The following is a 26,777-nucleotide window of genomic DNA, read 5'->3' on the forward strand; positions in this document are numbered from 1 at the left end:
AGCGGCTTACAATTATTATTATTAATAATTAGATGGTTACCTGCCCTGAGGCTTACAATCTAAAAAGACACAACATGAAAGGAGAAGGGAATGGTGGTAGGGAGGAGGGTCAGGTAGGGAAGGGGATCAGGTCCAGCAATCCTTCTCTCCCTCTGAGGCCTGGACCAAGGCAGATGGACTGGAGAGAGGACTGGGCCTGCATCTCTCCCTCCAAGGATGGATGGCACCAGATGGACTGGAGGGAGAACTCTTTTTCTTAGTTCAGGCTAGGCCCGATGGAGCTAAGGGATAAGGAAAAGAGCCGCTCATCTTCATAGAATCATAGACTCATAAAGTTGGAAGAGACCACAAGGGCCATCCAGTCCAACCCTGTGCCATGCAAGAAATCAAAGCATACCTGACAGATGGCCATCCAGCCCCTGTTTAAAGACCTCTAAGGAAGGAGACTCCACTACACTCTGAGGGAGTGTGTTCCACTATCGAACAGCCCTTAATTTTAGGAGGTTCCTCCTAATATTGAGGTGGAATCTTTAGAAGGAACTTCCTCCTTACTTATGGCTCACACATTTCCGAGACCGTTTCTGCCTTAAAAATTACAAAGGGTCTTTAAAAACAAAACAAAACATGGAGATTCCCAGGATGCCAACTTTTGGCCAATACCATACCTTGAGCATAATCTTCTAGTACAAAAATCTTTAGCTATATACTATCTTGAAATCTCAGTCATCACTTTTGTGATGCAGAAGAGAAAGGAATAGAAAAAGGAATGAAGAATGTACTTAGGGACATAGGTATCATTACAGTGCATGGAACTAATTTAATCTCTTTGTATTAGTGACATGGTATTTCTGTAGCAGGATTGCAATGCAGTACATAGGAATTGGGGAGTTAATTATTTTTAAATTATTATTTTTAAAGAGTATATAATGAATCAGTATCTAGGATTGTGACTTGAAGCTTGTTCTCTAAATTTATAGTATAAAATTCTGAGCTATATCTAGTCCACCAACACAGCCTGTACTCTTGACACATATTATTTGAAGCTGTCTTATGCACACATGCTTGGAGCATAGGAGAGAGATGTCTGACAAGATGTAAGTTGTGCTTTCAAAAATTAGCTCAGGAACTGGAAAGAGAAAAGTGGAAGTAGCACTTGATGGTCCATTTTCTTTCCCTAACCAGCAGAGGGAAATGAACTCGATATTATCTGTTCAGTATAAAATTGATAATTTCAAAAATCATGTAGAAAGCTGGGAACAACTGAGCAAAAATATTGAATGTTTGTGCTTTTAAACTGCAGTATCTGTTTAACAGTCTTAGAAAGCTTTGGGGAGAGTGATCATAAAGAACCATCCAGCAAATCTGCTGAACTCTCTCCAACCTTAACTCTGTGCAACAATGTATCATAAACATGTCACTCTCTCCATGGGAACCTACATGTTTTTATTGGGAAATGCATGAAATAATGTTGAAAGAGAATTAAATTGGTGGCAGACCTATACATGCTGGGAAGATAACAACATATGCACATACATAGAGAGAGAAACATACACTACAGTGTGACAGAGGAGTAAATCTGAACATATGGAGATGTTTTATGATGAATCACACAATTTGTCAATCTCAGACCAATATTGTCTGCTCAGAGTGGCAGTGATTTTTGAATGTTTCAGACACTTTTCCAGGCCTTTTGTTATCTGAGATGGTTTTAACTCTGTATGTAAACTGGCCTCTGCCACCAAGCACTGATTCCTTCCAGTAACTGAGTCCACTTGGGCGGAGCAATCTTATCTCACATTAACAATGGAGTAGGATGCAGGGAGACAAGCCTTGTGGAACCACCACTACATTTTGGACCATGAGCTTTTGCTCTGGGCAGGTGTGGGGCTGTTTTTTTCTTTCTCCTTTCTATTGACTTGCAGTGGAAGTGAATTAAGTAGGCTGGCATAGAGTTGCACTAGTTTTGGGGGGACATCATGAGACATGTCCTTCACATTCCCTTTCTCTATTGGAGTAAAACACCTAAATATATAGATTCAATATTGTATCACCAGAACAGCATTCAATGCTGCTTCCTAAAGCCCTTCAGCTTCATTGAGATGATAAAACTATTGCATTAGCTTCACTGCCAGGATAGACCCAGGATGTAACTTTCTCAAGGTGGGTCTTATTGCATTCACCCATCGCCGGGCAGTATGCAGCTTGTATGCAACCCAGGCTTCTCCAGGTCTGTCCCACATCTTTTCAAGAATGTGAAAATCCAATTCTTGAAAAACTACAAGAGAAGCCCAGGTTGTGTATGGGCTGCATACTGCCCGGTGATGAGTAAATGTGATAAGATCCACCTTAAGAAAGTTACATCCAGGGTCTATACTGGCAGCAAAGCTAATGAAATAATCTCCTGAGTTTTCATGGGCCATATAAACCAGCCTCTCCCTGTCCTCTTGGTAGGGAGACTGGATGAATCAGGGTCCAATCCCATAGTTTGGCATGAACAGTCTGGACAATGTCTGGGCCATTCAGTGCCAAGCCTGGACTATATCCTCTTAGCACAGATTTTAAGAAGTCCCCATTGCTCCAGATATTCCCATTCTGATGTCAGGCAGCTGTTTGCCATGTGTCCAGCTGAGCTGCCCAGGGCAGTTGTTACAGGTCATTTTGCTCTGAGGTCAGAATGAGGAACCCAACCATGCGATTGAGCCTAGATGCCTAGTTCTGATCTCAAAAGTGAGAAACTCACCATGGCAGCAGCCATGCTGGGCAGCGCAATAGGAAGCATACGAGAACAGTGTCAGAACAGAGGACTAAAGTAAAATGTTGCCCCAGCTGTGGTGCCAGTTACTCTGGAGTATCCTAGCCAGTGCAGATAGCACCTAGGACTGTGACTAAGATTCTCTGTTTTATTTATCCTTGCATTTAGGTTTTCTTGTGTTTTGGTTCTTCTCATTATTTTAAACGGATGACCATTTAAAATACATATAATTTTTCCAAGCAAATGAATGATTGGAAGACTAGTTTCTTCAACACCCTAGTTATAATTTTGAGGAATACTGGAAAGGCAAAAGCAAATGGCTTATAATGATAACAAATTTAGTCAAATGATAAAATATGTGTAATCTTTGAGGAAAAATAACAGGAAATGATACAGAAAATCTCAATTTCCTTTTTAAAAAATATTTCAAGAAGTTATAAAATCAGTTTGAATAAAGATGGATTTTATGTGTGAACAGAAAAGTCATTTTATTTGAAAAAAATCATTATTACATTAAACGTATATTAATTATAATAACAAAACAGTTAGATGATTGTTCAGATTCATGCCAATTTGAGAGGATACAGATTTCAGTGGTAGAGACTTGGGTGGGTTTAATTCACCCATTGACTAAATGATGTTTAGACTTGCTTTGACACTATATATATACATATATACATATATACGTGTGTGTGTGTGTGTGTGTCATTAGCCTCCTTGGGTCCCTCCGGGGAAAAAGGCAGGATAAAAATGAAATGAAATGAATAAATATAATGAGAGAGACAGAGAGAGAGAGACAGAGAGAGAGAGAATGCAAATGTTACATTTTAGGAGTTTGGAATTCTGTATGTTTTCATTAGTTTGTTAAGGAAACTGTTATATGCTGGGACCTGAGTTATAATCTTCAGGGATGCATAAATATAAAACCTGCATGTTGAGGACATTCAAATGTTGCAGTGTGTCACAAGCAATTTTCATACCCAGAAAAGAAGTAAATGCCTGCTACGTATGAAAACAGAGTTAATATTATGGCTGGAAAGATGAGCGTTTGCAAATATTGTTGTCATTGGATTTTATATTGGTTACATCAAGAATATATTTAAATGCTGACAGGTTAATTATTTGTTTCAATGCTTTGTTTATGTGATCTCAGAATAATGTGTTATTAAATAAATATTCTGTATCTAACAGATTTCCTCCCTTTTTTTTCCTTCTAGCTTATTACACCTCATGCAATCAGAGTCCAAACACCGCCCCGGCACATCCCTGGTGTAGTTGAAGTTACATTGTCCTACAAATCTAAGCAGTTCTGTAAGGGTACACCTGGAAGATTCATCTACACTGGTAAGATGGGAAATTTTAACTCATAATATAATGGGGAAAGTCATGTTGCTTCTTTTAGACAGAGGTTCTAAATTAAAGCAGATTCTTCCACCACAGATTCCCCTCATATTCTCTTCTACCACATGATGATATTTGTGTGAGGGTTAGTCTTGTTAAACAGCTAAATATGTATTCAGTGGAATAGTTTTCTGGTTATGTGCTGGCTGGAAAAATTGCCTGTGAATTGGTCCTTTCTCCGTTGTAGTGTGATCCTTTCACAGGTTGAATAAGTAAGAAAAATCGCATCAACTTGGCATGAAAAGGTATTCCAGCAGAAATAGGAAATGTTCTGAGCATTGTCTTAATTCATTGCAAATTTTGAACCAAACTAGCAGATTAGTTGTCTCAGTAGTCACCCAGCCAACACTGGAGGGCTTTGGAGATTCAGGTGATTAGGGAAGAAGAAGAATCAGGCTACACATTTTTGCCTCCAGTACAAAACTCCTAGCCAATAATGGACCTCAAGCAGTTGTATCAATTGAACCATTGATAATCCAGCTCTTCCCACAATCCCTGCAAAATGGTTGCTATCATATATTTACTTTAGAAAAAAGGTGAATGAGACATGATAGAAACATATAAGATTATGCATAATGCATTGGAAGCATTTCCATTTCTGTCATTAACACTAGAACCACAGAATGATGGGAGAATTAGAGCAGGTAAAATTAAGTACATAAACTGTGGAATTTAGTATCAAAAAGCTATCATGGTGGTTGCCAACCTAGACAGCTTTAAAGGGAGATTGAACACATTCGAGGAGGATGGGTCAACAGTGGCTGTGATGGATATATACCGTAGTTCCTTTAGTATCAGAGGCATTGGCTTCTGCATATTATTTGCTGGAAATCATGAGCAGAGTGAGGAGGTATGGTTGCAATCATACACTGTTACACATGTATACTGTTGCATTCATGCCTGACCTGTGGGCTTCCATAGACAACTGGTTGGCTGCTGTGTGAACACAATGCTAGACTGGATGGGGTTTTGGTCTAGCCCAGAAGGACTCTTCTTGTGTTGTTATTCATTCAATTCTGGCTTGCTGGAGATGTATCTTAAACATTAATATTGTCTTGTTACTGTCAACAAGAACAGTTTCTTTCAACAAATTTCTGTCAGCAAGACCAGAATATAGAAAGTGCAGTCAAATGGCTGTGTTCAATCCCTAGGAATGTCTATGGCTTTCCATAGAAATTAAAAGGTCATATAATTTCCAGAGGAAGGGATTTAGAGGATCTACAACATCATTGTTGTTAGTGTTGTTGTTGTTGTTATCCTGCCTTTTCCCCATTTCAGCACTCAGAGTGTCTTACAACAATTAAAAACAAATATATATTAAAATTCACAGTGGTTGCAACCCAGACACTTTGAATTATGCCTAGAAATTATGAAAGGAGAGCTAGTTGAGCTTTTACAACAAGGAAGGTGTGTGTTCCCTACAGCTAGCCCCAGTTAACAATCTAACTACAGCTTTTACGACAAGCTTATGTTTCCAAACAGTCTTCAAAGTCAGCCTTATGTAGAGCATGTCACTGTAATCCAAATGGATTATAACTAAGGCATGTGTCACCATGTCCAGATCTGACATTTGAAGAACTGGCACAGCTGGCTCACAAGCCTTAACTGTCCAAATGCACTCCAGGCCACCACCATAACCTAAGCTTCCAGGCTCAGCACTGAATCCAGGATCACACCCAAGCTGTGGGCCTGTGTCTTCAGGGAAAGTGTAACCCCATCCCTCACAGCCTGAATTCCCGTTACATGATTTGACTTTTGACTGACCAGGATCACATCTCTCTTGTCTGGATTAAGCCTCAATTTGTTCATTTATTGCTTTGTTGTTGTTTTCTGTTATTTTTAATGGGACATTTCACCCACCCATGTACTTCTCATCTTGAGAAATGCCTCCAAGCCCTTTAAACAAAATGCAAGATTGGAGCAAGCTTGCCGATCAGTTTTAGTTAATTGAAAATTATAGGATTGACCCAAGAGGAAAATTTCGTTTGCACTCCAATCATTATTACAAATTAAGGAAAATTACTACAATTTCGTTTAGCTAAGGTTTCACACTGAGTTCACAAAATTAGCTCAGCCACCCTGACAAAGTCAGCACTTTGTTAGTGATCAGTAGAAGGCGGTGGGAATGATAGACTGTGGTGTGTACAAACGAAGCATAGAAAAAGCTATGATGCTTTACAGAACTAGGCCAAGTGGTTTTAATTAGGATTATTAGTTCATTGTAAATTTTGAAGAACAATCAAACTAGCAGATTAGTTAATTCTTCTAAAGCTAGAATTTCTTGTTATTCATTTTTCCCATGAGAACTTCTTTTAACTCTCACATAGCTCCCTTAAAACACACACACAAACACACACACAGCAAGAAGTCTCATTGTGAGCCTACAGGAAATAGACCAATTGGATGTTCTGATACAGTAACATTCCACAGCAGCATTCCAGTAGATGGGAGTTTTTCCACAGTGTTTGTCAGTGAATTCAGTGTTCTGGAACGTTTTACAAAACCACAGAGGCCAAATGTTTTCTCAGAGGAGTTTGGCTTCTTTTTTTGGCTGAAAACAGTGAGGCATCACTTGGTGTTTATTTACTCTGCAACTGAGAATGAGAAAAAGGGACAGATGAGGAAGGAAAAGAGGAGAGAAAACTAGGGTTTGTAGATGCTATGAGAGTCATTCAGGCATACTTTCCTCTCTGGTGAAAATGTCTTAACCATTAATGGCCCATTTTGTGGTCAGGTCTCATTTAGAAGAAATTATTTTTAATCAGCGTTCAGCAAAATATCCCCCCAAGCCACCTGGCTGTAAACTGATCTTTTTTTCTCCCTTTGCTACTGGAGAGTCTACGAAAATGTTAGTGACCCATTAATTTTACTCCCCTCCTTTGTAATTGCCAACAACTTAGAAAATCATCTGTGAATGCAGGTTCCATCAAACAAGGAATATCTTTTATGCAAGAAAAACATTAAATTTTGAAAAATAATGTTATTACACTACTCTACTGAGAGAGGAGTCTCTTGTAATTCTCCTTGAACCATTTCATGACTAGTCATGTGGAAAACAAATATTCTCTAGAATTCTTTTGATGACATACACATGAAGAACCTGGGGTTACATGCACATACATGATGGTGTGGATTTTGCACAAGACACTATTTGATAACTCTTCATGAAGCACCTTAAACCATCTTCCTGATGCAGCTGCTTTGAGATGTCAGTTCAATAGCTGATTGACCAAATGTATGTCATAATTTGGACATTGCGTAATTCTCATGCCCTTTTTTTTCTAGTATGGATAGCCAGACTGATTTCTTTTAAATGTCTGCAGTAGATTTTGCACTATTTTGACTCTTATACTTTCAGTATCTAAGAAAAGTAGCATTTGCAAATCCTCCTTATCAATTTTCAACCCATTTTTCATTTCAGTGGATTTATTTTGATCTTGCACAGATAATTTTTCAAGACACAATTGAACACTGTCTTTGAAAAAATGTTATCTTGCTTACACCTTGCTTTATATCAGTGCCCGGTGGATCATGAAAAAGTGTGATAACCATTGTGCCATCTGTCCAAGCGTCCTGAATAATTTTGACATATGAGGAAGAGATGCACCATGAGGCAAGCATGCTTAAAGCTGTGTTTTGCTCTACTGAATTGAAATCTTTCCTCAAGTCAGTGAACAGCAGGGAGAATAGGAACATAAATTATTTTCATCAACCTGAGGTCATGAACAAAATATGATCCATTGTAGAGAAGCACTTGTGAAAAGTGGTCTGTTCCCTTCTATGCCTCCATCACAGATGGCTTTGATATTTGTGTATAGACTATTTTTGTAGTGATCCCATAGAGATCAGATCCCCCCCTCCTCCTCCTCATTCTTTTTCTTCTGTACATCAGGGTACTAGTAATGTTGTTCTATTAAAAGTATGCCAGAATGGGTAAATAAATCATTGTACCAGTAATTTTGCTGCCCTTCTTTGGGTGTTGTTCAGAAGGATGTTTATATTATAAACATACTCACATAGCCTTCTGACAGGAACCCCTTTGTGAATAGATTTGGCCTGTCATAAAAGTCACTGTAGCGAAAGAGAACTGTTTTTCAGATAAAGCTGACAGACTCCTCTTAAGGAGATACTGGCAGGTATGCTTTGGAATCTGACTGACTGAAGGTGAGACAGTCTAGTCTAAGGATCACTGGGATGAGGCCAATGGCATTTCATGGCAGTGGGTTGGCTTTTAATCAAATAGATTTGTGTGGCAGTGATTATTCAGTGGCATTAGATGGAAGAGGTGGACTTTAGGATAACTGTGGCACATGGGGAGGGGTAAGAATGATCAGGGGTTGGGAGATGACAGACAAGGGTGAAGCAGGAAGATTGTTCTCCATATACCTTTCCTGACTGGAGAACAATGGGGCTGGGGAGGCTTTGGGGGGTCCTTAGATGGGAAAAAGGAAGCAAGGAGGGCATATGTGTATATTGGTGAGGGGAATACAAGAAAGAAAGACTGAAAGAAAGAAAGACCAAGCAAGCTAGGAGGATATTCATTTTTGTGCTATGGGAACCATGATGTTTGTATGTGACACACACCAAGTGACACTCCAGAAGAGGGGTGACACCCATTTGAGCCCTCCTTCTGCTGTGGAGTGAGGAGGGGTGAGTGAGCCCCTCCTGGCTTTTCTGCACCAGTGGTGGTCTCCTCCACAGCCCTCCCAACCTCATTGCTGCAGCATCACCTTACTCATGAGGAGAATGGTGTCATGGCAGCAGCAAAGGATGGGGAGATAGTGTGCCCTTTTGACCATCATTCTCCCCAGAAGTGCTGCTGCCACCACCTTGAGAAGTCTCAGCTCCTGCACCAGGTGAATTTCAAACACCAGTGATACTGCATCTGAGTTCATGAAGGTCCCAGATGCACCTGAGAATAAAACTTCTGGGTAGTTAGAAGCCTGCTTTTCACTTTGAAGCCCTCTCAGGTGACTCAGATTAGTAGTAATAGTAATTGCTGTTGTTTTTAAGTTTACATTTTTAAAAACAACCACTATGACAAGCACTTCCTTGGTGCTAAGGACACTGTATTTATGGACATTGGGATGTTCTTTTTTTTCCCCTTTCCTTTTTTTGCTCTGCACATGGGTCTAATATGGAAAGTAAGAGAAAGCTTTCACATATTGGAGGTGCTTCACATTTCAATGGAAATATTTATCAACAGTCTCACATCTTCTAAACCACGCCGAGAAAGTGTTTGTTCCAGGAGAGAATTCTCGCAGGTTTATTGTAATATTTTCCAGAGAATTTTTTTCTGTTTTCTCATCAATGTTTTCTTAGTGCTCCAAAGATAGGCAACCAATAAAATGTTTAGCTTTCTTTTTAAAAAAGAAGAGAAAAGAAAGAAAGTACTGTTGGTGGCTGGAATAATAAGAAACAGACAGGCAATTCCATACCATTTCACCCCACCAAAACAACTTCCCCTCCGCAGCACCAGCTGCTTAATCCTTATTCCAACTAACCTTGACCAAAGCAGCATGGGTACTCAGTTCTGAAACATGATTAAACTGAAGTGGCTTTTGTAATAACACACATCCTTTTAGTTTTACAATGCATCACTTAGAGACAGGGAGAAATATGTTTGGCTTGCATTCTAATTCAAACTTACCTGATTAGCACTTTTGGAACCAATGTTAATATTTAAATATTTATTGTTTACTACAGTAATTACTGTATTTCAATAATGTTTGCAATAATGCAAATGTCTTCACGAAATGCATATATTAGAGACAATGATATGCAAAATATATTGGAGGAATTGTTTGCCCAAAGGCACATAATAGGCAACATATATACAAAAATAAAATATTATCAAAAATTAATACAAAAAGTACTAGTATATATTTTAGGTGGACTGTTTTTAAAAAATGCCTTTGATCTGGAGACAAGAGGAGACAAACCTGAATTTGGGCATATGAGAAACTGAATGCAACCAAAATGACAAATTGGCTGATCCTTATTCCCACCCCAGTTGTTATTGTTCTTGTTGTTGTTATATTATAAATGCTTAATAGCTGATTACTTTGAATGAAGACTAAAAACCAGTGTCACTGGAAAAAAATGGGAAAATGTCCCTTACTATCAATAAAACATCTCCAAGAATAATAGAGTACATTATGTTAGAAAGCTGTGAATACTTTTTGTTTTAGACAAAAACGTCCAACAGACACTGGCCATAGAACTTCCCTGGAGAAGCTACAAAGGCCTAGTAGAGTATTCTCTCTAGGAATCTCTAGCTATAGTACTTCAGTACAACTTTTAGTTAAAGTTGACCATAGAGTTGCACTGGAGGGCCTAGATATTGCTAGAGAGAACATATTCACCAAATCCATGAATAATCAAAGCCGCAAATATGGAGGGATGAGTGTAGTTTTGAAGGTAAGGTTGAAAGCAGTGCTGCCCCTAGCTTTTGTTTTATTTTTCTTGTGCACAAAAATAAAGAACTTAAATCATATTGTTTAGATTTTCTAATTATCAGTACTAGCTATTGTTGTGGCAGTGATTTTTTAGATAGCCTAATGAAATGAAGTACTCAAATTTCTTATAAACTCTGTTAATAACCATGGATTAAAATACTTCTTTATACAAAGGGGTAGTGGTGAAATAATACCATATAGCAAAAACCTCTAAATGTTCCCAAATATTGCTGAAATTTTTTCTTCCTTTCCTTTTTGTACAGATCTGGTTGTGCATTTCCTCAGTCACACATACCACCCATCATACTTCCCTTACCTCTCCTTGATTGTTCTGTCAGCTTCTCTGGGGCTAGGGTTGCTTTTTTACATATCTTATTTAGCATAAAATTTGAAGCATACTCTGAAGCTGGCTTACATACAGCTGTACAATACAATCCATAAAAATACAATATTACTAAAATAGGACATAATAGCATAAAAAGAGGTACCATGGGTGAGTATCTTTACCTCTTTTTTAAAACGGAGGATCTAGGGATCACCCCTGCCTCATGGAGAATACTACCCAATCTAGAGAAGATTAATCTCCCATCACCTTCACCTCCTTCATGTATGGATAGAACTTAAAGTTATCCATCTAACCCAAATATTTGTACAGCACTTTCACTGGCTCTTGTGCATGCAGTGTAATACAGCTCATTATAGTTTGCTATCAACATATTGATGATGCTCAACTCTACAACTCTGAATGGTAAATTCTCATCAAAAACATACTAAAATTAAGTTTTAAGCCATCCCTCAGCAAAAACTAAATGTATGCAAGCACTGGTGCCCCAGTGCCACCTTCTGGAATTGGCTGTACAGACCATCCAGGTAGACACTTATTTACTACAGCAAGTAGAAATGCAACTAACTTATTCAGATAAAATATTGTAAGAAGCCTGAAAACACACACACGCACACACAAACACACATCAGTTTTTGTTTCATTGTAACTAGAATTGCTGTTGGATGAATTAAATGCTATCAGTACAGTGCAGAACAGAAGAATTAAAAATATACTAAAATTTTACCTTGTACTTACATGGCATCTGCAAAATTAATACAATCACAGCTACTGTTAGATATTAAAGCCTAGAATGAATTGTACATATTATTTTGGATACTTAACTCCCACATTTCCCAACAAATTAGGGTCCCCGCCCCTCCCCCCACCCCCCAGTTATACAACGAAGCATCAGGCAAAACAAGTTTAAGAACACTTAAAATATAAAACTTTATTATTATTGTAAGTCTACATATGCCCAAGGTTCTATAACCTTGACTTTTCCCATTCTGCCTTAAGTGAATAAATGATAAGTCCAAAAGAGAAATTAATCAACAAAATCCCTGTCCAAAGAAAACATATTGACTACAGCCAAGCAAATAACAGCCCATAAGCAACGGCCCAATTCATCATTTATGTAATAGAGGATTGAAAGTATTTTTCTACCTATGAAACCAAGGGAGGGGGGTGGGGTGGGGTGGGGTGAAGGCTGATAAGTGCCCAATCTAAGTAGTGTGATTTGGTTATTGAGGGACTTGGACCATTTGTCATGTACCTTTAATCTTTAAAATGTGTTACCATTTTTAAACTATAAATTTGCAGTAAAGGATTAGGAGACTATTTACAATAAAAGGGTAAAGTAGACTTTATATGCCTTTCTGGCAATGTTCATGCAATCCCATGAACCCTTGGATCATCTAGCCTATTTAATATGACATGACAGTTATCTGACCTTTGCAGCCTATAAAACATTTTTCTTTGCATCTTCTACAATAAATTAACCCATGGGGTTACTGGAATTTTTCTTGCTAATCCTCTGTTTGGTCTTACTAGGGTTTTATATCTGGTCTTTATTTTAGACAGCTGTTGATTGTTGTAGGATTTACAAACAGCATCCAAGGAAACAGGCTGATTTTGAATTAGGTCCCCTATAGATGATGCCTTCCAAAAAAATATATTGACAGCCTGTAATTAAAACAGAAAGACTGCAGTCCTGAAGTGGATGCAAAGAAATGACCCCACATGAAAGGCTTTGGCATTTTGAAAACCCTGTCCAGCTCCTGCAGTAGAGCAGAGGAGAGAATGTGAACCTAATTGTTGTTTGTTGCATTACATAGGGACTGCATCTGCGAAAATAATCCAGTTTACTACCACTTTAACTACCATAACTCAGTGCTATGGAATCTTGCCCCTTTCCAAGCTAGATTTCCTATCTGGGTCAGAGAAAGCACTATGGGGAAGCCTTTGCTTCCTGGGAGGGGTCTGAGAGGAGCTTTGCCATTGGATCTCTCTCTATCTGAGGGCAGATGTTTGTGAAAAATAATTTGGAGAGGGAGCTGTGCTCCATCTTTGGTCGCTGAGGTGTGTTTTCATGACCACAGGACAGAGCCTTAATATGTAAATCATTTTCAGAAATAGCAAATTCTGTTAATACTAGTAGTATTACCATGAATGAATAATTCTCATCAATTGAACAAGAATATTTTCTGTGGTCAAAAATGTTATAATCAGTGCTCCCCCCAAAAAGTAACCATGCTAGGGATCCCATCCAAATCATGAACAAATACAATAACATCCAAAATCCACAAAACAGTAATACCTTTATTGGCCAACCAAAATGCATAAAATACACGATGCAAGCTTTCAAAGTTCCACTGGCTTCTTCATCAGGCAAAGGTGTTGAAAATCATGCAGGAAGAGGAAAAAACGATGTTAGAGCCAAAGGCCTACATTTTGTCAAGATTCAGAGACATGTGGCCTCTGGGAAACTAGAGTCATAGTCCAGGAATTAAAATTTAAATTCTTTTAGGAACAGAAAAAGAAAATTCCTTTGAGATTCTCTGTCCTACCTGTCCCTTTCTTAGACAGAGAACTTGAATTTCTCAAGAAGCTTTTGTGCTGTTGCAGTCACAATACTTTTAGGGGATGTTTAGTAAAACAGCAAATGCAGTTGCAATTAAGAAAAGTTTTATCTCTGTTGGATGTAGAAACCTGAAATAGTTAAGTCCCAATCCTTTGGGATACAGAAAATTGATCTTCCAAATAAATTGTATTCCTCTTTTGAATGGTTCTCTGAATAAAAAAGTTTAGAAAAAAACTGCTACAGGTAATACTTTGAACTGATTTTGCTCATTAATTAGGTACCTTCTTTCTTCTATGCTATGGCGTGAACATTTACTTCATGAATAAGGATTTGTTTATCTTGAATGAATGAGTGAATTCATATGAGGCTGATATTTGAGGTTTCATACTCATCTATGGAACTCAGATTGTCTAAAGAAAGTCAAACTGCTTAGTTCAAACATCATACCAAATTTTGATTCACACTATCCATAGAATCCATGTTTATGTGTTTGGATTAATAAATTATACTGAGTCATGATTAGGGATGTATAACCATTGTTTGATGTTACATCAGAATTGACATACCATGATTTGAGACGTGACTGGCAAACCAGAATTGAAAACTGATTTAGTTTTTATATATATGGTTTATTGACAGCTAGCATATTTCAATTCTAGTTTGCTACTGTTGTGACCATACTTTTGTCAATTTAGGTTGCAAATGACAGTTATGTTTGCTTAACAGTCTCCCCCGCTCCCCAGCCTCTTGTGCTTTGGATAACTGAATGGCAAGCATAGATTCAAGAAGTATTTGCTGACAAAATTTCCCAGGCAAGCAATGCAAGGGTGGGCAAACGTTTACTGGCCAAATGATTTTTTTGCCTTGTAGCTATTAATAGCAGAGGAGCTATGGCAGAAGGTAAATTCAATTGCCATGAACAATTAAAAATGAACCTGGAATTACTTGGTACTGAATTTAATATCATCTAATACACCCAGGACTGAATCTGTGTGGTAATCTGTAGGGAGCAACAAATGTGTCTCTCTCCACAATTTGGTGTATAATTCATTAAACTTTACATGTCTTCGGAGAGATATTAAACTAGTGGACTTTGGGGCCTTTCCATAATAGCTGCTTGCAAGTTTGCTTAGTCCAAAAATGGGATTAATAGTTCAAAAATGTGATTCATAAATGAAACAGAGGTTTAAAGTCTACAGGACTTTCTTTAAACAGGAGAAGGTCTTTCTTTAGCAAGGCGGAATAACAAAGGACTATGACAATGTTTTAAACGTAACTGCTTGTTGTTCCTTTACTCTTCCAGCACTTTAACCCAAGCAACATAATCTTTCACTTTTTTCCGGTGATCGTAAATCATGGTTAACCTCCTGGCATGAAGAGCTGCTACTTTGAACTGTTTGTTCATTTGCACCTGGGCTTGGTTCTGGTGGTTACCAGCTGGAAACCCTGACTTCCAGCAAGTGTAAGGTTAATAAAAGAAACTAAAAAACAAAAACAAAAGCCCTATGAATTTTCCTCACCCCATATATTTTATAGAAAAGAAACTGAACATGAAGAAATAGTGTTCAAAACTCATACTTAAGCTTTTCTCTTTAAATCAATTCATAGGGACTTCCAACTCAAATTTCAAGAAAGAAAAAATGTAAAAATTACCCTTTAGCGCTTGATCTACGTCCCTGAAACTCAAAAAAGCAAGTAGAAGGCTTTTGTTGTTGTTGCTGGAATTAGTGATCATTCCTCTGTGTTTTTTTAATTGATGTGTGATTCTCTGAGCACATTTTTTGGAAGTATGCCTCACTGAAAACAATAGATTTACATCTAAGTAAACATGTATAGGATTGGACTGCAATTGCACAATACTCAGCCAAGAAGCTGTGGGGCTATGTAAGGGGCAGCCTGCACCCACCCCTTTTAAAGCCAGATTGGGGCCACGGCACCCGCATGCCATGGCCCCAATCTGGCCTTTGCAGGGTGCAAAAAGGAGCCACAAAGAGCAGGTGCAAAAAGAGCTCCTTTTTTCACCCTGCAAAGGGCGTGATAACTGAGGCTTTACAGCACTACTTCAGTGCTGTGTCATGTGGACACAGTGCCCGAGGAGTGCTATGACACAGTGCGCTGTGTTGTGCAGCATGTGGCATCACACACCCCCGGGCATGGGGCATGCATCATATGGATGCTATGCCCCGATTCTGCCCCCAACCCGGCCAGTATACACAGCCCCTGTTATGTTTTAATCAGTCAGTAAGTGCTCTCTGGTGCAAATTAGATAAATACCCCCTTTAGGGAACTTAGAAAGTGTGTGTGGGAGGTGGAGTGGGGTGGGAGAGATGTGTTAACTTAAGAAATGGGGGAATTATAAGAACGTTAAGGTAGTGGTCTGAACTTTTAAATGTAAGGTAATTGAGGATTTTAGTGGTTGTTTTTTTTTAATGACTTGCTTGTACTTAAGGTTGTAGCTTAGTAGATGTTAGTTGCCCAGCTACATTCATGAAGGCTAGGAATAATATGGCAAAGAATTGTTCCCATGGAAATTCTGTTCCAGGAACATGGCCACATTCTTGAAAGCAACCATGTTGCTACTTGAAGTGGGAGCAGTGCGGTATTTATTTATTTATTTATTTATTTATAAACAAATAATAAAAAGACAGTGATGAGCAAATTTACAGGTAAGACCTCAGCATTCAACCTCTGATATGCTAAGAAGGCCACGTATTCAGGTTTCTTCTAGGTTTTATTGATAGCACAAATGATTTATAAAAGCTGGTCTTTATCTATTATAATTTATAAAAAGGCCTAAAATAATTTACTTCTGGTAGAACTTACCGAAAGAAGAAATAATGAAGAGAGTCTTCTGAGCTCCTGCAGTACATTTCTTACTCACCTTACAAACCAAGTCAATCCCAACCACATTCTGATTTTTTTCCAGTTTTCTATAGCAGATAGGACAGCATTCTGGCAGGCTAGATCCACAATATCTTTCTTTTTTCCAGAGTAATTTGTTGGATTAAACTAGATTTAATAGTTGAATTTTTAAAAGTACATTAATACATCATTGCCAGTGTCATCCTGGCAGGTATTCCACACACACCCAGTAGTGATATATCCTCACAGGTGATGTATTCAGGTTGCCTGCCCTCTTTGTGGCTTGCAATTAACCTTAAAACTTCAGCCCTTTCTTGGTGGCATGGGTTAGAGTTCATAAATGAGTTACAAAGTATAGAAAAGGTTGCTGGTGCAAACAAAACAGCAAACTTGATACTTAAGAAATAGGGTGACTGCAGGGATCATCTTGTGGCACAACTATTGCCAGAGTAGAAATGATTTTTTTTCAAACTTGAAGTCAGCTTCTTTATAAATGCCCTTACATATATAATGTACTCATTCTATAAACAGAGTGAAAGTTCACGGAAACTTTGCAGAGCAAGGGCAAGGAGAGATCCAAGGACAAGAAAACAGATTTATAAACACAACTCTCTCTTTGCTTGCTAAGTTAGGGGTTATACATACAGCCCCAAAGGGGCAGCCTCCGGCCGCCCCTTTCCTAACCAGATCAGGGCCATGGCAACCTCACGCCACGGTCCCGATTTGGCCTTTCCAGGGCATGAAAAGGAGCCACAAAAAGTGAGTACTTTTTGTGCCCTGGGAAGGGTGCAATAACTGCGGTGGCACGGCTATGCTGTGCTCCTTTGGAGCTGCATTGTATGCACTGAAGAAAGGCTGAGCGCAGTGACATCACACACTCTGGGGGCGGAGTTGGGGCATGCATCATGAGAACGCTACACCCTGACTCCACCCCCATGCCGGCCCAAAGTGCCGGTCTGTATAGGGTCTTACTTTGTAAGGAATCTGTTAACCAGTCTTTTAGCAGGTTCTTTCTTGTTTGCAGCAGCTGCTGGGCACCCAGACTTGGAGAGCAGAGAAGTCAGAAACAGGCTCCATTCCTTGCCAGCCAAGGTTAAGATATTAATTTTTGTTATAAAATAGTCTCAGTCTAATTTGTAATGTTAAAATGGTAACTCTCTCATCATGTTAAAAAGAAACTTGGTTCTCTTCCTGGCTTTAGCACCTATGATACAAGCAGAGGCCAAAGTGACAGCCTATGAAAGTGATGCGGAACCAATTCTAAAACAATTGCACCACGCTGGCTCTCCTATATTACTTTAGAAGATCTTTATGTTATGCTATGTTATGTTAGAAAATCCTTATGTCAAACAGGATTGGAATAGGTAGCCACCATACAACTGGTATGGTTTTCAGTATAATACCCAAATCACTGGGTAATTAACTTACATTGCTTCCTCTCCAAGGGGTCTGTGGAAAGGTTCCATTAATGTCTAAAGAAGACAGTTTTTGTTAAGACACACTAAGAGTACTGCAGCAGATGAGTTAACATGATTTGATTTGCAGACACTTTAAACACTTAGCAGGAGACAGCTCTAGAAGCTAATTAAATCATTCTAAGGTGCCCAGAATTATCTGCTTTATAAGAAACAATTTCAGTGAATCATGCTGGCCCTTTAACTGAGATCATGCACAGAGATGGTGGAGAGGCAAATTTTGTGGGAATTAAATATCAGATGCATTGTGTATCTCAGTTCTCTCCTTTAAATACAGGATCATTTGAACTTCATGCAATGAGATTTTAAAAAGCTATTTGCATGTATAGAGGCCAATTCTATATTTCAGCATTGCTTAGTGAACATTTTCCTGATCATGTTTTTATAAACCTACCTCTTTCACCCTGGTATAGTGCCTGAGTTGTTAAAAGGGGAGAAAAAGCCATGTTGGTACACTGACTACCTTTCAGATACTGCATCTTATTTAGTGTACCGGAATTCCCAGTTTAAAGTAATCACAAAATTTATGGAGAAACGGATAAAAAAAGGTTGTAAAATATCGATTTGGGGAAAATAATAACACAACTCATCTATAATAAGAAGAAAAATGAAGCAATAATTCAGGAGGTATTGAGCGGCCTGCTGCTGGTAGTATTGATCTGGCTCTTTAGTGTGTGAAATCGCACCTGAGATTGGAACTGCATTCCTTCACTCATTATTTCAGAGATAGTATTGCTTCGTTACATGAGCTTTGCAGAGCTAGGATTGTTAGAGAGAGAGGAACCCCCACTCAAAATAATTACAAAATAGTATGGCTTTCAAACAACAGTGCCGTGATGTGAAATACCAGTAGTTGTGATTACATAAATGCATGTTTTTCTTGCCTGGCCTTACTGAATTTTTAGGAAGGTTACACAAGGATTCATTTGTCTAGCAAACCAATAGTTCTTATCCCATTGTCCCCTTACAATCACCAGTTCAGCTGCTATCTTCTTTCTTGGGCAACTATTTCTATATTTTTCCTATTTGCTGAATTTTTCTCTTTCCCATTACTGGTGTTGGAATTGGGATTATATAGCAAAGTATGGGATGAAACAGACAGTCAAAAAAAGCTGGATATCTGGTGGACTGGATGAATGTCGTTCAGACAACAGCAAGCCCTCAGTATACCGTGAAGCTGCATGGCCGACTGCACGTGCTGCAGATCCACAGCATATTGGTGGTGCAGTGTTTACACATGCTGCGCTGAAGAAAAGCTGAAAAAAAAATACTGCAACGGCGGTGGCAAAACCACCCTTTCCCCAGCACAAAAAGGAGCAGCTTTCTGCTGCTCCTTTTTGTGCCGGGGGAAGACGAGCTTGGGGTTGTATCATGCAGTTGCTGCAGCCCCAACCTGTCGAGCAAAGGGGCAGCAGCAAGCCACTCCTAACCTGCCATCTGTTTCGCAACTATGGTTAACTATCATTATGGCCTTATACAAAAGATTATCACAGTAGTGTTATCATTTCATAGAATCATAGAATCATAGAGTTGGAAGAGACCGCAAGGGCCATCCAGTCCAGCCCCCCTGCCATGCAGGAAATCCAAATCAAAGCATTCCGAACAGATGGCCATCTAGCCTCTGCTTAAAGACCTCGAAGGAAGGAGACTCCACTACACTCCAAGGGAGTGTGTTCCACTGTCGAACAGCCCTTACTGTCAGGAAGTTCTTCCTAATGTTGAGGTGGAATCTCTTTTCCTGTAGCTTGCATCCATTCTGGGCATCACAATTTAAAAAGGATGTTGAGAAACTGGAGCGAGTCCAAAGGAGGACGACTAAAATGGTGAAGGGTCTGGAAATCATGCCCTGTGAGGAATGCCTTAGGGAGCTGGGGATGTTTAGCCAAGAGAAGAGAAGTTTAAGAGGTGATATGACAGCCCTGTTTAAATACTTGAAGGGATGTCATATTGAGGAGGGAGCAAGCTTGTTTCCTGCTGCTCCAGAGACTAGGACCTGGAGCAATGGATGCAAGCTACAGGAAAAGAGATTCCACCTCAACATTAGGAGGAATGTCCTGACAGTAAGGGCTGTTCAACAGTGGAACACTCTTTCTCAGAGTGTAGTGGAACCTCCTTCCTTGGAGGTCTTTAAACAGAGGCTGTTGGGTATGCTTTGATTGAGATTTCCTGCATGGCAGGGGTTGGACGGCATGGCCCTTGTGGTCTCTTCCAATTCTATGATTCTATGATTCTAAGGCATTCTTTTCCTCATTGTTTGCTATTTCCATTTGCCTCTGTCTTTTAGACACTCATCAGGTAGTGAAATAAAATTTGCTAGGAGCCTGGCCAAATTTTAATAACTTTAGGGGAGAAATTTCTCTGTGTTCCACCACCACTAGAAAAGGTCTTCACAGTAACTGCTCATTGGTTCTGGAATTTACTTGCACAAGAGACTCTGTTGATCTCCTATCTACTCTCTCCCTGGTACTCGGTCCCTGTTCTGACCTGGGACCGGTGATCGGTGTGCACTCCTTATCTTGCCACACCATCACCTCACCACGTCTGACATGGAAAAAGGGTGCCTGGCCACATGGGTGCAGCCAGGTGTGCCATTTCCGTGTCAGACTGAGTGATGGGGGGGTGCTCATGAGTGAAAGTGATGGCACAGCAAGGTAAGGAGCATTTGGGGGTGGGGGTGGGTATCTGAACAGCTTGGTTTTGTTGCAGAGTTACCTAGTAACTGTGCAAAACCAGGGGTTATTTACCCCATGGTAAAGGCTATTTACCCCAGGGTCAGGCTGGATCCTCCAGATCCATGTCTGGACAGGCAGTATTGGGCCTGATCCTGCTCCAGGGGTTTTGAACAGAAAAGAAAATTCTGTAAATTAAAGGACTTTGAATAGGAAAATAAAACAGGTAGATTGTTAGCAAATAAATTGAAAAAAGAAAAAGATTGATTATGGAAATCATTCAAGATGGGAAGTACACAAATCAAGAGCACATGAACAAAATATTCTTTAACTATTACACAGAATTTTACAAAGGGAGCCTGGGCCTTTTGGTCAATGCAGATAACCCTTAAGATTCAGTTTAAAACTAAGGTGCCATTGCTGGCTTGACCCATGTTGTGTAAGAGGACCGGGGGGTCCTCTTGCACAACATATAAATTTTTATTTATATGTCCCGCCTCTTCCAAGGATCAAAGCGGGATTACATCATTAAAATTATTCAATACAATTAAGCAATAAATAAAATACCAATACTGAATTATACATCCCTATTAGTTCCTTAAAATCTCCAGACATCAGTTCATAAACCATCATACTTGGGGGGAGGGGGTCTTAATCATCGTCTCTATACCAAATCCAATGGGAAAGCCTGCTGGAAGAGATCTGTCTTTACTGCCTTCTTAAAGATGGTGATAAGACGGATCTCCTCTGGCAGACTGTTCCGTCATTTAGGGGCTGCAGCACTAAATGCTCTGTGGGAAGTTGTGGTTAATCGAGTATTACAATGTTCCAACACATTCTTCCCTGATGTTCTGAGTGGGCAGGGAGGATTATGGAGAGGTGTTCCCGCAAGTAACTCGGGCCCGAGCCATGTAGGGCTTTAAAGGTAATGACCAACACCTTGTATTGTGCCCAGAAGCTAATTGGCAGCCAGTGTAGAGATTTTAACACTGGTGTTATGTGGTCAAACCTAGAAGTACCAGTGACCAATCTGGCTGCTGCATTTTGGATCAGTTGAAGCTTCTGAACTTGGTACAAGGGTAGCCCCAAGTAGAGCGCATTACAGAAATCTAAACGAGAGATTACCAGTGTGTGTACTACTGCTTCAAGGTCCTTTTTGTCCAGGTAGGGGCACAGTTAGTGTATCAACCGAAGTTTGTACCAAGCACTGCTGGGCATCGCATCCACTAGAGATGACAACTGTAGTGATGGATCCAGAAGTACTCCCAAACTGCAAACTTCATCCTTTAGGGAAAGTGTGACCCTGTCCAGGACTGGTTGACAAATCTCCATCCCTGGATCTAGGGTACCTATTGCAAGTACCTATGTTTTCTCTGGATTCAACTTGAGTTTGTTTTCCCTCATTCATCCCTTTACTAACCCAAGACAGGCATCCAGAGGAGAGGTGCTATCCTTAGTCACTGTAGTAGTCAGAGACATAGAGAAATAGATCTGGGTGTCATCAGCATACTGATGACACCCAGATGATCTCGCACAGCGGCTTCATGTAAATGTTAAACAGCATGGGGGACAGAATGGTGCCCTGAAGAACGCCAGATGTCAGCTCTCTTTTTGAAGAGCAACTGTCCCCCAGCATCACTATCTGGAATCTACCCAAGAAGTAGGAATGGAACCACTGCAAAGCAGAGCCTCCAATTCCCAACTCCCTCAGGTATTCCAGAAGGATACCATGGTCAATGGTATCAAAGGCCACTGAGATGTCCAAAAGCACCAACAGGGTGGGAGGCAATTGGGTTAACTCTTTAACCACCCTAAACAGCTCTGCTGGACGAGACTCTGTAGACACAGTATGTTCAGCAAAGAAAGAATCCTTTACTGCATCTATTGCCACTCCACAGGAATCTAAATAGTCTCTATGGCATGTCTTGTCAGCTAAGCATTGATGCTTCCATCAGTGGCATTCTAGTCGTTGCGCAGTCTGTTTCATTTTATCAAGGTCTTCTGTGTACCATGGTTTTTTATTTGAAGCGGGCCAGAAAGGACACTCAAGAGCGATACTGTCTATAGCCCTGGTAAGATCATTATTCCAGGTATCAACCAAGGCATCAACAGAATCGCCATCATTCCCAACCATAAAACCCTCTAGGGCTTCCTGGAACCCTTTAGGTTCCATCAGCCTTTGAGGGCAGAACATTCTAATGGGTCCTCCACCCCTGAGGGGGGTCTGGATAGTGGCCTTTAGTCCCACCTTGACCAGAAAATGGATCCGGCCATAACAGGACTGAGGTTTGAATTACCTCCGCCCATGAATGTTCCTGATCAGTACTAAAGACCACATCGAGTGTATTACCAGCACAATGTGTTGGATCTGAGACTAATTGGTGGTCATGGAAACCATGAACTCCCGAGCTGCACCTGTCAGATCTGACAAGTTGGACTTGAAGGGGATGTTGAGATCCCCCAGGACAAGAAGGCTGGGAGACTCCAACACCAGCTCTGAGACCAGCTGTGTCAGCTTGGCCAGGGAGTCTGTTAGCCTATGGGGTGGGACGGTATACCAAGAGAATCCCCAGACTGTCCCTAGCCTTCAAGGACAGATAAAAGGACAGATCACTTGATGTGATCTGTTTTCCGAATAGGTTCCCTGGTGAAGGTGAAGATAGATTTGTGGACCAGGGCCACTCCTCCCCCTCGCCCACTTTCCCTCCCCTGTTCCTTAATGGCATACCCGGCTGGGAGAGCCTTAGCCCAGAGGTGCTTAAGTGGAATCTAGACTAGGCTGAAGGAAAAAGAAAAAGAAACAGCCAGGGCCAAAGAATTAAAAGCTGCACATAACCACATCTCTTTTTTTGAAGCCCTTTTGTGATTTGAATTAAAATGTGAGGGGGTCAGGAAACTAATATGAAAGAGGGAAGAATAAGGGCTGGACTACTCAGTTATTCTGATTAGTTCTATAGGTTTATTGGGAAGGGTCTGTTTTCTTTTTTAAATGCCATGTAACACTAACAGGAGCAAGGAAGAGCGATAGAGGCAACTTTTCCTTCAAAAATCTTATCATTTTTACTTTTGAATGAACAACATACACAGTCCTCCCCTCTCCCCAGCCTAAGGGTGGCACATTCAGCTGAGTTTTCATATTCTTGTCACTTTGACTCTGAGGAGTAGGTAGGCAGAAATTAGGCAGTACAATTGATCACAGCCATTTCCTTTTTGTCAAGATGGAAAGGCAGAAGTTTCAGCAGAAGAATGGCGGGCAAGGTGAAGGCATGCTGCTATCTTTGATCTGCTGCTTCTTCTGTTCTACCCCCCTTCTATTATGACCTCCCTCACACAGCATTATTTTCCATCTGGCCCTGGTCCAAAGCCCAAGTCACAGCACAAAACTAGTTGCATGATTCTGTCAGTCAGTCCAACTGTTTGGAGAAATAAGAGGAAAGTTCTTATTCATTCATGCTAACACAGGTCTGTAAAGGAGACAATGACTACAGATAGCTTGGTAATTTAGGTAAAGTGAAATTGTGTGACTGAGGAAATGTGTAATTATATATGCTGACCTGCATAATAGTTGAAAAGCTTAACAACTATGTCCCAAATATATGGTTTATTTTGACAACAAAGGCTAGCAAAGATTCACCTATGTATTACCTAAAATTATACAGTTATCACATCATACAGCCATATTTTCTTGTTTATATGCTGACTTCTGCAAAAGCACCATGGGTAATAATTAGAAATAAATAATTTAGCAGATAAGATTTTATAAAGAGAATAGGCACAATTTAAGATGGAACAGTGAAAATCAAAGAAAAATTGCCCATGATATGAAAACAGCACCTGATGTAATAAACTGAAAATTTTAGCTTTCTGGAGAAAGATGTTCTTTTAATCTAAACTTTTCTTAACCCTGTAGCTGCCACCACAAGTTATTTGTGACATAATCCTCTTCAGGCTTCCCGAAGGCAAGAGCTACACAACAGTTCCCAGAATTCCCTATCCCTGAGCCAGGGCAGTTAAAGCAGTCTCAAACTGGATTATTTCTACAGTGTGTTTTGGACCTTTGTTGTGATTGCAGAACTCCCCTAGTGAAAATTGGTTTGGACAATTGTTTCACAGTTTCTTCACCTTTGTTCCTCTTTTTCCATTTTAATAATTTGCTCATACTTTCCTCCAATCTCATTTTATAGATGCTCAGCCATTAACCATGCATGGCTGACAAATGACTTAACTTAATTTCTTTGGCGGGTTACACACCGCCATAAGGGACGTCCTCAGGACGTCCTAAATTTAAAAAGGGGCATCACTTCTTGACGCCCCCAAGCCTAATACGTCCGGAGGACGTACAAGATGGTGGCGCCCCATCTACATGGGGGCCGCCATGATGGCGTCATGAACGCGCTGCCATCGCTCCGCGTGAGGGCACTTAATGTGCCCTTTCATCGGAGCAGGAAGGAGCTGCTGGGCGCAGCCTTTAGATGGCTGCGGCCAGTGACGCAAGGGAGAAAGGGGCCAAGCGGCCCCTTTCTCCTCCTCCCCGCCACCGCGGGGTGTCCTTGGGGCTTGAAGCCCCAAGGACACCCCTTTCCAGGCCTCGGGGAAGGGGCCTTTTGCTGCTTCCCCGTGGCCTGGAAAGCAGAGGATCGGGGCCTCAGCGGCTGCCGCTCTGGCCACTGAGGCCCCGATCCGGCGGGGAAAGGGGCGGGTGCAGGCTGCCACTTTTCAGTGGTCTGTAACCCGCCTTTGTGTCATGGCAAAGTTTATTCTGACTTTCCCAAACTTTGGCTATTTCACAATCCCATATATATATATATATATATATATATATATATATATATATATATATATATATATTCACACATACATACATGCATACACACACAAGGATGAGTACCAGGATGATGAAGGATAAACTGAAGAAGTAGTGTCACTGCAGAAACACCATAAGACATGAATACATATGATTATGCATTATTCACATCATGGTACACATTTGGTGCACTGAGAGCATTTTTAGTTGTTTTTAGCACTTGAGGTAGTTGGACTGAGATGATGCCTAGTGCTGATGCAGTAGAGTGTAATGCTGCCAGTGGTCCACATTTGCTTTTAGCTAGGGACTAAAAGGCCTTTGGCATCTTAGAGGTGAAACAGACTGTCCCTTTGTGCCAGCTTGGAAGTGGTGTCAGAGTGTGGCGCTTAGACTCTACACTGAATTTCCGGGTTCAAACGACTACACTCAGTATCTTCTTCCAAATATATTTATTTAACATAGATCATATATTACAGCAATATCAATAGCAAGTACATTTCTGTAGTGCTTATCAGTGCACTTAAGCACTCCCTAAGTGGTTTACAATGTGTAAGCTAATTGCCCCCAACAAGCTGGGTACTCATTTTAGCCACTTTGGAAGGATGCCAGCTTGGAAGGATGAGTCAACCCTGGAACCCCTGGCAGGGATTGAACTCACAACTTTGTGGCTTGTAAGTGAGTGGCTGCAGTACTGACATTTAACCACTGCACCACCATGGCTCCCTCAAAATAATATATTTCTAAACAACAACAACAACAACAAAATACAAACAAACAACTGGGACTCAAAATAGTTCACATCAATACTGATTAAAAAGGCAACCCTCCCCCCCCAGAACATAGAAATACAATCAAAAATATACATGAAAACACAACTGAATTAAAAGCAATGGAAAAACACAGAAGTAAAAAAGTAAAGCATTTACACTTTAAAAGCTCTCTTCTCATCAAGGTCAATTACAATAAACAAAATTAAAAGATCTTTGTCTGGCAGTAGAAAGACAACAGAGAGTGAAATCTACCGTACATACTTGTTTGTAAGATGAAAACGTTTTGACCAATAAACAGCCCCAAAAGCCTGGCTTGACTTGTACATGAGTTAGTGATGGAATAGGGACCCAGTGCAAAGGCAGTGACAAGAGACAGAGGCAAGAAGCAGGGCAGAGAAGCAGCACTCCCACCCCATTACCCCTCCTTTGCCCAAAGTGAAGAACGAAAGGCAGTTCTCCCTCTTTCCCTCTTCTTTTTTGGCCTGAGAAGCATTTAGCAACAGGGGGGGGGGGAACCCAAATAATGTAACATGCCCACCATTTTGGGCACTTGAGGTGGAGCAACAGCAGCCATTTTTAATAGGGGTTTACTGTATGAGCTTCATGAAAGTTGGCTGTCTCCCTGCAGAGAGGTGAGTCCCTATTAAAAAGGTTACCACAGTCTCTTTGCAGAGAGGCTC

General features: G+C 40.3%; 1 protein-coding gene across 4 annotated transcripts in view; it reads left to right on the top strand.

Annotated features, from left to right (window-relative positions):
• Positions 1-26,777, top strand: part of EBF1 (EBF transcription factor 1) — a 496,283-nt gene that overhangs the window by 392,579 nt on the left and 76,927 nt on the right. For all 4 annotated transcript variants that reach the window (XM_042449790.1, XM_042449793.1, XM_042449791.1 and 1 more), the window contains exon 10: positions 3,970-4,096. In XM_042449790.1, coding sequence (XP_042305724.1) covers positions 3,970-4,096 — 127 coding nt within the window. The remainder of the gene's footprint in view (positions 1-3,969; positions 4,097-26,777) is intronic.

Source organism: Sceloporus undulatus, chromosome 2 (genome assembly GCF_019175285.1).
Source record: "Sceloporus undulatus isolate JIND9_A2432 ecotype Alabama chromosome 2, SceUnd_v1.1, whole genome shotgun sequence".
Classification (NCBI taxonomy): Eukaryota; Metazoa; Chordata; class Lepidosauria; order Squamata; family Phrynosomatidae; genus Sceloporus; species Sceloporus undulatus.